Genomic DNA, 13819 nt, shown 5'->3' with positions numbered 1-13819 from the left:
ACTTAACAAGTAAACTGCGGATGTATTCTCTGCTCTGATAGCCGACAGCTGTCTGTTCTGAGCGGATTCACCGTCTCTCTCTCTCACATACACGTAAGCACTGAGCTATTCCTTAAGGAGCTTCCCCAGTCTTCCCCAGCTTCCAACGATGAGAGCCTGCCAGAGCTTCCTGTAATTGGTCCGAAAGTCCGAACCATCCAAAAAGTGTTTTCATACTGCAAACGAACCAAACCATGGTTCAGTTTGGTCCGGACCGAGACCGCCTCTTTTGATCGGACCAAAATGTGGTCTTTAGATCTGAACCGTGGTCCTTGGGCACCTTTCTCACCTGCAATTTTGGTTCGGACCAAACTGAAAAGTCCGAAAGTCCGGACCAAATGAGGTAGGTGTGAAAACGCCCTAAGACATCCCCATGGACTCTCCATGGAAGATGTGACACTATTTTAACAGACTAATTGATCAATCGTGAAAATAACCAACAGATGAATCAATAATGAAGTTGAGTTGCAGCCCTTAAAGCTAAATGTGAGAGGATCTGTGACAGTAGGCATCCTAAACACAGCAGCTGCAGAGCACTGGTGGAATGTGTTCCACTTCATTCTGCCGTCCATGTTAACATGTCTGAGTGTGAACCTAGTGGGCCATCTACCGTAAAATGATGCGTTCAGTGTTTTGAGGTATGGTCATGTGGGTGGTGTTTGGAGTGAAGGCCTCTGTGTTTGCACTGGTGTGGGTATTCTCCTCCGGCGCACAGTACTGCGTCTCTGGCTTTCTGAGGCAGCCACGGTTTGATTAAACATTCCTCCATGCCTGCCGTCTCGTTCCTTTGTCATCTACTGCCAGTAGCAATTTTTGTCATTATCGAAGCCACACAAAAGTGGAGTGTGGGCAAACTTGGGCAACAAGAAAGTAAATGAGAGTCTTGTTTAGTGGAAGACATATGGGAGAGAGTTGTTACACCATGGGGTTCGAAAACAGCAATGCTGAATCATCTCAATTCTGCCCCAATGCATTCACCAAAAAAAGGTTGTCGCTCTCTTTTACATGTGCCTCCCAACATGGGAGCCATGACACATGTGATTTAGTGTCTAGTCTAGTGTTTTAGGGTTTTTTTTCTATGATAATGTATATTATTAGACCTAATAGTTTGGACTGTGGATTGGAAAAGTGTTTCTGAGAGTCTTTCTAACCCTAAATCACTGCCCAGGCCAACGCTGTTCCAGCGGGCTTATTGTCCAAAGGCCAGGAAGATGGGCCAGCCAGCTTAGCATAACAACATTTGGCCAACATATGGTGTGAAAGTAGCTTGGGCGAACTCGGAACATTCACTTGACACGCCATATGTTGCCATTAACACGCTGAAAGGTGGGCTTGTTCAAGCCAGAAAAAAAAAAGAAGGCGGAAGACTGACAAAGTCTGCTTTTGCAATGGACAGAGGAAATCTCTGCTCCGTTGCTGTGATGTCAGGTTTGAAAGTTTTTGGCTCGTCCTGCGTCTCTCTGGGCCAAAGCTGCCGGAGAGCAGAGCAATTTGAGGGTTAATGCCACTTTTGCTGACTGAGAAGTAGGCCTCTTCTTTTGCGTGTGCGAGTGATTCATCTTCCAAAACATACTGTAGACCATCGTTAGCCAAACTACACTCTTGGGTATGCTGAAAATGACACATCCTTTTTGCATCATGTCCGGAGCGTTGGGGTTTCTTTCTGCAGCAGTGACTTTTCCCACACGCACTTAGACTACCGGCATTTCATTACTCTGGATGAGCATAGGGGCACGCACACGCACACACAAATGTGGTCTTGAACACATTGCTCTGAGACACACACACACACAGCATGCAGAAAGTCTACCAGTCATTAGTGTGTTTTTATAAGCTAACAGAAGATTAGAACCAGATGGCCATTCTGTTTCCTCCTTCCTTCCCCTCTCAGCTTCTCTCTCTCTCTCTCTCTCTCTCTCTCTCTCTCTGGTCTGTTTCTGTCTCTCTCTCTCTGTTGTTATCACTGTCCCTTTCTGTCTCCCGTCCCTCTGCCCTGTCCGTCTTTCCCAAATGAAGATAGGTAAACCTAATGGACAATGCGAGGATTTCTCGCACTGCTTGAATATCAACATGTGAACAAAGGAGGAGCAAATTCATAAATTCCCCTCCCCTAACTCTGTTTCTCACAGTATGACTGCCATCACATATTCAGCACATGCAACTCATCCAGGGTATAATTCTTTCTTTTTTTCTTTCTTTCTTTTTTTTGTCTGGCCGTCTCGCAGTCACCATTCCTCTGTGTTCAACTCAATTAAAATATCTGGCATAACTGGTACAGCTCAAATTGGCACAAGAGGGGAAACCTGTTGTCCAACTAGCGGGAGTGTTTTGCATTTTTAGAGGTGCAATCATACGCATATATAGAAAAATTCACCTTAAAAAACCTGCATAACTAAATCAGTGCTTTCGTGCCTGAAACTTTCTTTTTATGTTTCAGTGCATTGCAGTAACAGTGGACAGGTTTAGGTCTTATAATACTGGGTTCCCGGTATAACATATGCAAAATAAGCTGTGTAAATTCTGGGTAACACTAGCAACCTAATGAAACATTTCCATACAGAGCATGCTATAAATGAGCAGAAACACCGTGTTTTTAACAGCCTGAGAGGAGCAGCTGCTGTGCCGTCAGTGCAGCTGGCGCACTCTCTCAGCTCAAGTGTGGTGTGATGGTTCGTATTCCACTACAAGCGGCCTGAAACCCACCTACTGCAGTGAATTAGTGAGACGTAAAGCAACCTCTATTTTGTGAAGTGGCCTACTTGTAAAACGTTCTGAAAATTCATTACTCTTCCGAAGAATTCCAAAAGTTAGTTCGAACAATGCAGGGCAGAGAATAAATTAACGCCCGCGTTAAATCGGCACGGGGGTCCTGCACGCAGTTCTCCTTGTGTGTCTCATGGAGTCAACCCCCTGTGGGGTTTGGCTTTACGATTAGCGTTTGTGTGTATGTGTTCTACATTCAAAACTATGTCTTGATTTGAAATTGTGAAAGTATGTGTTCACTTATGTCTGCTTGAATGCCTCTTGGGTTTTTAACGCAGTTCTTGCTGGACCACCCTGTGATTCGAAGTAAATAAAAAGCATACTTTAGTCTCTCCTTTGATTTATGGTTGTGCGGAGGCTCCACGCAGAGTTTTCGCCGTAGTCTAGGTAAGTGGCCTGAAGTTTATACTCGTGTGTTGGTGTGTGCGTCGATTTAATAGCAGGTCCGGCGCGTGTGCGTGTGTGTGTGTGTGTGTGTGTGTGTGTGTGTGGTAGAGCGAGTGAGAGAGAGACAACGATTGGCTTCGGAGCGAGTACAGACTCTAGAGGCATAGTGAGAGAAACAAAGTGTCTCCCCTGTAGCAGAAAAAGTTAACCCTGTCCTTGATTTCATGTTTTTTATGAAGTAGGAGAACCCAGAAATGAGTTTTTTTTGGGGGGGGGGGGGGGGGTCACTGTAAGTCATCCTACAGTACATAAGCACATCAGCTGGAGAATTCAGCATTAAAATACAAGAATGAATTATTACTGACTCGCTGGAGTCACTTTGAGTCAGTCAGTTTTGCTGCTGTGAAGAATGGAGTAAAAGAACTCAGGAAATCCCAGTTCAGGTTTTGGTCTTAATAAAATTAAAACAGCAACTATACTAGCTGACTGCATTTAATGTTCAGTGCATTCATCCAGCTACCATACACGTTAGTCCCTCTAGCCATCCTTCCATCTATCTCTGCCTCATTGCCTTATCCCTTCACACGTCTGTTACTGGTATATATCTGTTTCTCCTCACCTTTCTCCCTTTTCTTCCTGGTCCTGTCCAGGTGATCTTTGAGCATGATGCGAACTTGTCTCTCATTAGCCAGATCTCTGATGAAAGCGTGCCTCAGCAGCGTGTCCGTGGCGGGCCGATGCAGATGGTTCTTGATCAGACAACTGTCGGCAAACGACAAGAAACGCTTCGACCTGCCAGAGACACAAGGAGACAGCCAAAGAAAGAGGGCGAAAGGGAAAACAAACCACGTTAGCGTGAAAGAGATCGTTGTAAAAACCTGCACTATATAAAATCGGTTTAATGTGCCCTAATACATGCAAATGTAATGGCTTCTTTAATTAATTCAGGTATAGGTTACATGTTGTCCACACACCTTAGTTAGCCTGCTCAGTTATTAACACCATTCTTACTAGGGCTGTGCATTGGCAAGAATCTGGCGATACGATACGTATCACGATACATGGGTCACGATTCAGTATGTTGCAATATACTTCGATACTGTGCGTAAGGCGATATATTGGGACTTTTTTAAAGTATAATTTTAGATAAACTAATATCTAAAAAAGACATGATGTGCATAAAAGTCAAAAGAACTTTACTTTAGGTAAACAGTTCATTTGTTTTGTTAATTTTTTCTTACACCCCTGATTCTTAGTTCTGGAATCCAAATTTAAATATTCTAAGCTGCCAATGGCAGTGAGAACTCAAAACACAAAAATGTGGAGCAAGATCATGTGTAAATCAATACGCAGTCGATATGAAATGAAAAGAGACAGTGAAATGTAACAGACCGATACAAAAACCAGCAGGCTCATTAGTCAAGCATAATTTAATAAATGACAGCCTCTAAAACATGCCAAAAAAAACTCTTAAATAGTTGTTTAGAAACTCACCTAGCGTGTGCAAGCTAGTACTCACTTGTTGAAATGTTATCAAGGAAATATCCTGTCAAAAATGTTGATAACGTTTTACTCAGGAAATATCTGCATACTGGAACACTCCTAAAATTCAAGAGGTGGGTTGTCTGTGCTCTGAACGCACAGGAAACAGGGAAGGGATATGCGTTGCTGCTTAGTTTTTGGGGGGTGTGCGTCGCCTGCGGGAGGGCCTGAGGTAAAAGGACTAGAGAGCACTGGTACCCATCGGAGCTATTAAAAGCTGCCCTACGACCCAGTGCTTCTGTTTACATTAATAGTGAATGAAAAGACATCCCGGGTACAACCACCAGTTCAATCTGAAGAGCTTATCCATTATATATGGAAGAGAGGGAGACAGGATGACAGGAGAGGAGGAGAAGAGGGGAAAGAGAGCTGGGGAGGGGTTCATAATAACTCTGATTGAGATTAAAAAATGGCAGCAACACCACCGTGTCCATTCTAATAAAGCCAAGGCCATGTGTATTACAGGTTGTTATCTTGTCGCCTAAGGAACATGCCTGGACATGCCAGCGACTGAGTTTGCAGTTTCATCGTGGGAAGAAAGTGTTGAGATAGTGTTTGTCTGATTGTGTGATGCATGAAACCCACAACAAAGACCACTTTCAAGCCCTGTTTTCGTGTGTGTGTGTGTGTGTGTGTGTGTGTGTGTGTGTGTGAATCACTGAGTGCGTGAGTGTGTTCTCACGGGCTTACCATTTTTTTGATTTAAGTTTGGGTGGAGGGTTTCGTGGAATCAAAAACAGCGCTCTCATTGGATGCATGTCACACAGCGCTGCAAACAAAGATAGAGATTAAGAGAGGGAAATAGTGTGTGTGTGTGCGCGTGTGTGTGTGTGTGTGTGGGAAGGTAGTGAGTAACAGAGAGGACCAGATGGGGACAGGAACCGTTAAAAGGGAGGGGAAAATGAATCCAGAGTGTAAATACATGTACAGAAAAACAAAACGGTCTCAGTCAACAATGTGTGTATGCGTGAGTGCATTCCTAACTTACGAGGGGCTCCTTCAGCCATCTCTAAAGCAGTGATGCCTAAGGACCAGAGGTCACTCTGAGAACGAGAGGAAAAAGGAAAAAGGGTTAAGACGTGTGGTGCACGCACAAAACGTAAGCTCCAGTTCAGTTCATTTCCTGTAAACTTTGGATCTCCCCTTTATATTCAAACAGTAAATCAGTCTGTGCATAGTGTGTGAGAGCACAGGTCCAGGAATTACACAAACAATTTCCAAGAATTCGAGCCAAACGTCTGGCATTTGACAAAAGAATCAAAGAATCAGTGGATTCCTTTCAATGATGCACTGGATTTTATAAGTCGATGTCTAATTACTTCCAGAAGAGCATACAGTTAGCGGAGATTCCATTTGAGGATGTCTCCAATAGATCTAGTCAGCAACAGGGAACGGGAACGTTTTTGGTCAAAAGTTAGGATGAAGTTTGACTGTTTACGGCTTACGGTCAGCTCTGTGCGTTGCTATGGTTGCTGTATACAAACCAACCAGCCAACAGTTTGCCAGGCTGCAGACCCGATAAGAAGGAGAAACACAGCTACTTTTAAACCTGATCAAAGACCTGGATAACAACAGGTTTTTGGATATGTGCACACATCGCTACGCCGACCTTTTCCAGAAGCTGGTTGAAGGAATGAAAAGAGGGACGCTGTGTTGGCACGGTCCAACAAGTCCGCCACCGCTGGAAAACTTTGAAGAAAAAAATCGTATTTTGCACGGCTACATGTAAACGGGAATATGAGTGGAATATTCACTTTCATTAGCCGCGTAAACAGCTTAGTCGGAATATCATTTTTTTTCTGAATAAAGGGCAAAAACCGGAATATGATGTGCATGTTAACGTAGTCAGCCTCTCGGTCTCATTAAAGCAACAGCAATTTTTCTGTACCGTTTGATTTTGCCTTACATTTGCACTATTTAGAATGTATTACTGTATTGTATATATAACTTATCTTGTGTCTTATCTTGTGTCTGGCACACATTGCAGAATTGACAATACAGTTGACTCGACTTGAAAGACGAGCGCAGCTTTTTTTCCCCGCTTGCAGTTCATCAACGAGATTCATCCATGCGTTTGTGGATTGCTGTTACTGTAGCTAGCCTTCAAGCTAAACCGTAACTGCTGTAACTAAACTGATAAAGGGCATACGTTCTTCTAGGGCCCCCGATCTCGATCCGATTTTTTTAAAATATTGAATATCTGCCGAGTCCCGATCCGATACTTGTATTTGCCTGGATAATAGAGCTGCACGCTGCTTTTTTGTTTACAAAAAAAAACACAAAGAAAAAAAGCAACTAAAAGATGCCTTCAGCTTAATTACATTTAACTTAGTGCAGCTACCATTTTAGTAAACTCGCATAAAAAAATCAACCTCTACTTAGAAAGGTGTCAAATTTACTGACAGATATGATCGGAGTAAGGGGATCGGGGTGACTGCCGATCCCCGATCAGTTAAAAAATGCCCTTATCGTGGCCGGGTTGGTTCAGTGGTAAGGCAGGCGCACATATACATAGAGGTTTATGCCTCGACGCAGCAGAGGTCCAGGATTTGAGTCCGACCTGTGACGATTTCCTGCATGTCTTCTGCCCTCTCTCTCCCCCCTTTCTCACCTAGCTGTCCTGTCCATTAAAGGCGGAAAAGCCCTGAAAAAATAATATTTTGAAAAAATGCCCTTATCAGCTCCAAACTGATACTTCCCGATCCGATCGGGACATCCCTACATTCTTCTTCTTCTGGCAGCTACCAAACAGCTGTGGGTGCATGACCACCACCCTTTGGACTGAAGTAGGGCCGAACCTGATTTGCATGTAGCCCGGGAAAAAACCAAGAGGGATTGCGATCAGCTTTGTGATCTGCGCTTCTTTTGGATTTGTGTGACTGCTTTGGAGGCTGGCCAACCTCAGCAGGAAATGGGCCGACATGGGAGGGTCGTCAGCTGATCTAGTTCACCGGGGACGTCCGGGCTATAACAGCTGGCCAATGTGCTCACTCTGACTCTCACTCTGTCAGCTTTTTCACGCTTCGTGTCTATTTTCTTGAGTTTTATGCTCGTAGCTCCAGTGATTGTGTGTTGAGGTCTGAGGAACGCAAAAAGGCGGCTGACCTACACTCGATACTGTGCCTGAACACATCTGGTGTAAACACTGATGTACGACTGAAGCTGCTGCCCCTGGCTCTGCAGACAGTGTGTGCGCAAACAAAGTATATTCAGTCACATTGGATTTGAATCCAGGTATAAGACCCTCGAAATGAAACGGGGCCTTTGTTTAGTTCATCCCAATCTCGGCTGTCTGTTCTATGTATTTGTTTTTGTATGTGTTTGGTTAATGCCTACATTACCATTTATATTTCTTAGTTTTCACCTTCAGACAACCTGCCTGCCTGCATTACAGTAGCTTATACTAAAGGACAATATCTTTCACAGTTCTATTGAACGTTTGAAGGCTTTCCAGTTTCCTGTTGGGATACCTTCCCTATAGAGACAGAGCAACGAAACTTTCAACGTTATGTTCGCAGCAAGCACTTTGTTACCAAGTCAAATATCCAAATGTCAGTTTTAGGCCAACTATGTGTGTGTAAGTTAAGCTCAAACATGTAACGTCGGACATGACGTTAGGTCAGGATCCCACAGTCTTCCCATTCTTCCTGCCGATTCCTCACGTCGGTATCCCCTTGCGTCTTCATAGAAGCTGAGCTTTTCGGGTCGGCAGCTTAGAAAAACTTTAGTTCTGGGTTCTTTACATTGTTGGTAGGGGATATCACTGCACAGCAGCTTATAGGCATTTCTTTGCTGTTTGCTAGCAGACGGAATTGACAAGGAGGCACCATCGCGCAATACACCTTCCCGGGACTTAAATGTGCTCTGTCTATACACATTCAAAAAGATAAAAGATGATGATGAAAAGGTGCTTAAAGTTGGCCGGAATTGAGTAATTGAGTACCCTGTAGTCATATGTGGCCTCTGGATTCTCGTCACAGGCTATGACCTCCGGAGCCATCCAATAGGGAGTACCGATGAAGGTGTTCCGTCGACCGATCGTCTTATCCAGCTGTGCCGACACTCCAAAGTCAACTGAAACAAAAACAACCACAATTTTTGCATCTTCATGAGGTGTTTTGGCGGCTGTGCGATTTATGCATGCGTGAATGACTGCGTGCGATTGCTCCACAGCCTTGCCTGGAGGCATGCGGATGTGCTTGAATAACCACAGTGCATGTGTCGCTGTGTCATACCCAGTTTGACTTCAGCATTCTCTGTGAGCAAAACATTTTGTCCCTTAATGTCTCTGTGAATCACATGATGGGAGTGGAGATGGGAAAGACCCTGGAAGACAAATATACACCCACATGAACACATAGATACACAGTCAGATGGCCACTAGCACTATAAATACCAAGTCGCAAGCATTCCTTTGAAAGAGGAGAAGCATTATGGGTTTATTTTTAAAAAAAGGAATAAACGGACAAAGAGTAGATTTTCTTTCTTTTCTTCTTCTTCTTCTTTTCTAGAGTTGGTTGCCCTGCTTTTCCCTTCCAGGCAAATTCTAAATATACGGGCTGGGAAGATCTGCCTTTGTCCCGATTGGATTCTTTCACGATACATTGGTGCCGATGCAATTTGTATTCTACTGCGATTCTAATATCGAGAATTGCGACTTTCTTCTCCTTCTTTAACAAAAAAACAAATCACATGTCAGTCTGACATTTATTTCATTTGTAAAGAAGTACACAACATGCGTTTTCTGCCTTTTCTGCTTTCAGTCTGTTTTGCTGGAAACGGATATGATGTAGTCGCCGTTGGCGGCACCGTATAAACAGTAAAATAGTTGAAGGTGAATCATTGGTAAAAACAAATAAATAAAAATCATCAACTCTGGGGGGGAAAGAATCGATTTTAAAAATCATTGCAACAAATGTATAAATCACGATACATATGTGAATCGATCCCCCCCCCCCCCCCCCCACTAAATAACCTTGCTTTAGGTAGCAGAGTGTAGCAGAGCAGTAGCACAGGCTACCAATCAGTGGCACAGTTTGAAAGTGTGCGCGTCTGTGTGCGTGCGTGTTTGGGCTCTCGCTTCTTCAAAAGGAGGTTAAATAAACAAAAGGAAGTGAGTCTTATTTCAGACAATGACTTCACCATGCTTTGCCGAGCGTCTGCGTGCGTGCGCGTGTGTGTGTGCACTGGGATGTTGGAACAATGAAGAGACGGCATGGCTGACAGCAGCAGGGAAAACACTGGCGACAGTCCAGAGCGCCTTGCGTTAAAAATAAAATAAGAAAAAAAAAGAGAAAAAAAGAAAGAAATCATTTCACTTTTCATTCTCTTCTTGATAATGCCAGCATCCAGGACAGAGATGTTGGAACCCAGTTGATAATTCGGTTTGTGTATGTGTAGGTTTGTTACTAGAGCCACAAACGACACACAACGCAGAGAGCGGGGTAAAACATTCTTTCTCAGGACCTTGTGATCTCTCATAATGATAACCATAACATCTTACAGACGCGTTTTAAACTGGCCTTTTAAGTATATGAATGAAAACAAAAATCAAGTATTCCCTCGGAGTCACAGTGGGAAAACATGAGAGAGATACTGATCCCTGGGCATAAAGAGGTAACGCCGGCAGTTTGGCTTCTTCGCTTTGATGTTTTGGCAAAGGATCCGACACTAAAAGTAGCATCTTGTTTCTTACACAGCAACTCAGCCAGCCTTTAGTTTGGCAAATTACTACCTCTGTTTTCACCAGCACTAAAAAGGGCCTCTTCCACAACAACACCTCAGAAACAAAGTTCCCCTGTTGGGTCTGCTACACAAGTGCAGCTGTATAGTGCGTATGTGTTTTGTGGTAGGCGTGTGTTTACGTCAACCTTACCCTGAGCACCTATCAATGGATAAAAGAGAGGTCTTCTAATCTGGCAGTAGAAAAACTGACATCTCTGGCAAAAGGGAAGATTGAGGACTTTTATGTGATATGAACACCCTTTTTACAATTTATCAAAGACTTGTGTGTGTGATGTTGTTGTGATGGGTTGGGGGAGTGGTAGTCTCGCATTGCCAGACCTTGCTCCACAGCGCTGCGGAGGAGGGTCTAACTGGTCCACACAGCATTCCGGGACGGGAGAAAAAAAACGCGCTCTGGTTTATCGGCATGTCTTTAAACCAATCGCAATTGTCACGGGCGGTGCTAAGCTCCACACGGTGCCTCTGCTAAATAGCCTCGGGGAAGGAACTTGTTTTGGTGGAACGCGTGTACGTTCAAAAGCTGTTTTAGTCGTGCGACAGAAAACTCAGATTGGACAGATAGTCTAGCTAGCTGTCTGGATTTACCCTGCAGAGATCTGAGGAGCAGTTAACCATAGTCCTCAGAAATCCACCGGAGTTTAGAACGCCAACACAGAGACAGAGGAAGGTGACGGACATCCGGCCGAAAATAGGGACATCTGGCAGAATTTCCGGCGGCACCTGAACAATCCCGGAAGTGGAACGTCGTGGATATAGACTAGGGGAGGCTGGGGTTACGGGTCGTGTGATGCGTTTTCATGTTTCCCTTAACTGAAATCAAAAATAAAAACCTTACCCTGAGCACCTCTCGGCAGATGTAAGCTATCCAGTCCTCCTTCAGACAGTTGCCCTTGGTCTTCTTCACCAAGTCTGTGACAGAGCCGGCTCCGCAGTACTCCATCACCAACTACGTGGACGCATACAGAAACGTCAGGCACACAGGTACCAGCCAAAACAACTGTGATGATTATTATTATATTATTATTATTATTATTATTATTATTATTATTATTATTATGGGAATGACCTTGAAAGAATACACATAATGAGACAGAAACATATGATTATTTCAGAAAAAAAAACCCAGAAGGGTAGCAGATATTTAATACAAAAAGAAATAATAATTTCTTCAATCTTAATAACTTAATGGCAATAACAGATACAGTAGTTTACAAACCCAGAGTTGGTGGTCCTGTCCAGCAGGACCTTTCTTAATAAAAGCTCCATAGTAAGTAGCGATGTTTCTATGGTGGGAATAACTCTTCAACATGTTGATCTCCAGTTTGATCTCCTCTTCTTCTTCCTAAACAGAACAGATACAGCAGAAATCAAACTACATGTGCAGTATATGTGGGTGATGAAAACATCAATGTCAAGAGTAGTTTGATGGGCATTTAAAAGTAGTCAAGCTCGTTTGAAAGAAGACATGTTTCTCTGCTGGGATTAGGGCTGGGTACCGAAATCGATACTTTTTAGGCACCGACCGAAATGCCCATGAAGTATCGAGTATCGAAAAATGCCTCGTCATTCGATACCCAATTTCAAATACCATAGGAGTAGCTCTCGTCAGCGTCAGAGAGCCAGTCAGCATGCAGCATGCTTCTACCAAGATCTAGTAATGCTGGCGATAGGCTGCGTAACGTTACACGTCGCAGAGACACGCAGGAAAACCTCTACGTTACACAGAGACGGGCTCATGTACTGCAGTAGGAGCTGAATAATAAATAAAAGGATGTGTGCTGTAATGTGTAATGTTGTCATTTTTTTTTTGTTGTTTTATAAAATTTAGGAACCGGTATCGAAGTCACGGTATTGGCATCGGTAGCGGTATCGAACGATACCCAGCCCTGGTTGGGATTACTCTCCAGCTCTTTCCCCCAGTGTTTCCTCTATGTTGACTTTGTAGTGGCGGTCCACCACGGCAAAAATTTATGCCGCCATGGTATCAGAAATAGGGCAGACGCACAATGTAGTCGCGGTTGCCTTTTAAATGATCCTGCCGACATAATGCACCCCCATTGCAATGTAACAACAAGTAGAACTATTCTGAGGTTATTGGGTCAACCTGTAGTTTAACTCCACATACTGTTGCGTTGATGTAGTTAATTGTCAAAAAGTTCGCTTTCTTCCGAGTCTATTAAAAGGAACAGCGCCACCAAAAAAAAAGAGAAAAGAAACAAGTTAGGACAGACCTGCCCCCACTGCTGAAAAAAAAAAAAAAATCCTAAAAAGAAACACTGCTTTCCCAGTAACATCTTAAATAGAACTCACAACAGAGTACGTGTGTCATTTTTCTACATAGTGTGTCACACTTCTGCTTTGGGAGTTACTCCCGTAGAGGCTCATCCTCACTTCCTGCTTTTTCATCCTTTGAGAATTACATTAAAACTAGAAATAGGACACACTTTATCATGCTTACGCTGAGGTTCATCTACAGAGGTTGAGAGTTCGTGAAACCTTTCCATCTCCACAGAGCCCACACAACATAAACACGTACACGTCCAGACAGACAGCATCTCCAATCAGACTGTTGTCCAACTTCAAAATGGCCTTTCACAAAGCCATTTGACCTTAATTCAACTACTGCCATGTCTCGACAAAACAACTCAGGTTGGTCAGTGTGTTATGAGACCCAAGCACCACAGAAGAGAACAGAGTGCGGCGGTTTTTTTTGTTTTCCCGCTGTAAATCCCGGGACATGACTTGTGACTTCTTCAATTCACTGAACCCCTAAATCTGCACTGGAGGAGAAGAGGAGAGGTGGAGCTGGATGTGGCTGTTAATCAGTGAAGAGGAAACAAAAGAGAGCTTCTCCCAGTCACTGACCTCCTTTAAATCTCCACAGGACAGGAGGGGAGAAAATGACAAGGCAGAGTTTGAACTTTCACCTCCATCTGAAAGCCTCCTGCCTGTGTCTGCACTCGGTGTGTCTGCACTGTGTGTGTGTGTGTGTGTGTGTGTGTGTGTGTGTGTGTGTGTGTGTGTGTGTGTGTGTGTGTGTAGAGATAATAGCCAAGCATTTCCTGCTAAAAAGTTTGTCTGCAACACAGAAGACCGAAAATACCATCAACAGGAAAGAAACCAGTGCGTTCCCAGTTCTGCAATAAGGAGATGTGTGGCGAAGTATACTGTATAGTCTGAACAGTTTGTAATGCATATTTTCTTAACAATAGAAACTGCACATAAACTACTCAAACCACTACTACAAACGTGCTTTTTTCAGTCACTCAATTCATTATTTGGTCTACAAAATGGAAGAAATGGTGAAAAATGACCATCACAACCCCCTACAGCCCAACATGAC

The 13819-nt window shown here is 43.7% G+C and overlaps 1 protein-coding gene across 5 annotated transcripts in view; it reads right to left on the bottom strand.

Moving 5' to 3' along the window:
- Window positions 1-13819, bottom strand: part of LOC144524678 (mitogen-activated protein kinase kinase kinase kinase 4) — a 92195-nt gene that overhangs the window by 58869 nt on the left and 19507 nt on the right. For all 5 annotated transcript variants that reach the window (XM_078261103.1, XM_078261105.1, XM_078261104.1 and 2 more), the window contains exons 4-10: window positions 11693-11818; window positions 11312-11422; window positions 8967-9057; window positions 8675-8805; window positions 5720-5774; window positions 5422-5500; window positions 3809-3981 (exon numbers count right to left, since the gene is read on the bottom strand). In XM_078261103.1, the coding sequence (XP_078117229.1) occupies window positions 3809-3981; window positions 5422-5500; window positions 5720-5774; window positions 8675-8805; window positions 8967-9057; window positions 11312-11422; window positions 11693-11818 (766 nt within the window). The remainder of the gene's footprint in view (window positions 1-3808; window positions 3982-5421; window positions 5501-5719; window positions 5775-8674; window positions 8806-8966; window positions 9058-11311; window positions 11423-11692; window positions 11819-13819) is intronic.

Source organism: Sander vitreus, chromosome 10, assembly GCF_031162955.1.
Source record: "Sander vitreus isolate 19-12246 chromosome 10, sanVit1, whole genome shotgun sequence".
Lineage (NCBI taxonomy): Eukaryota > Metazoa > Chordata > Actinopteri > Perciformes > Percidae > Sander > Sander vitreus.
Note: the sequence above shows the minus strand (reverse complement) of the source record. Positions and strands in the feature narration are given on the sequence as shown.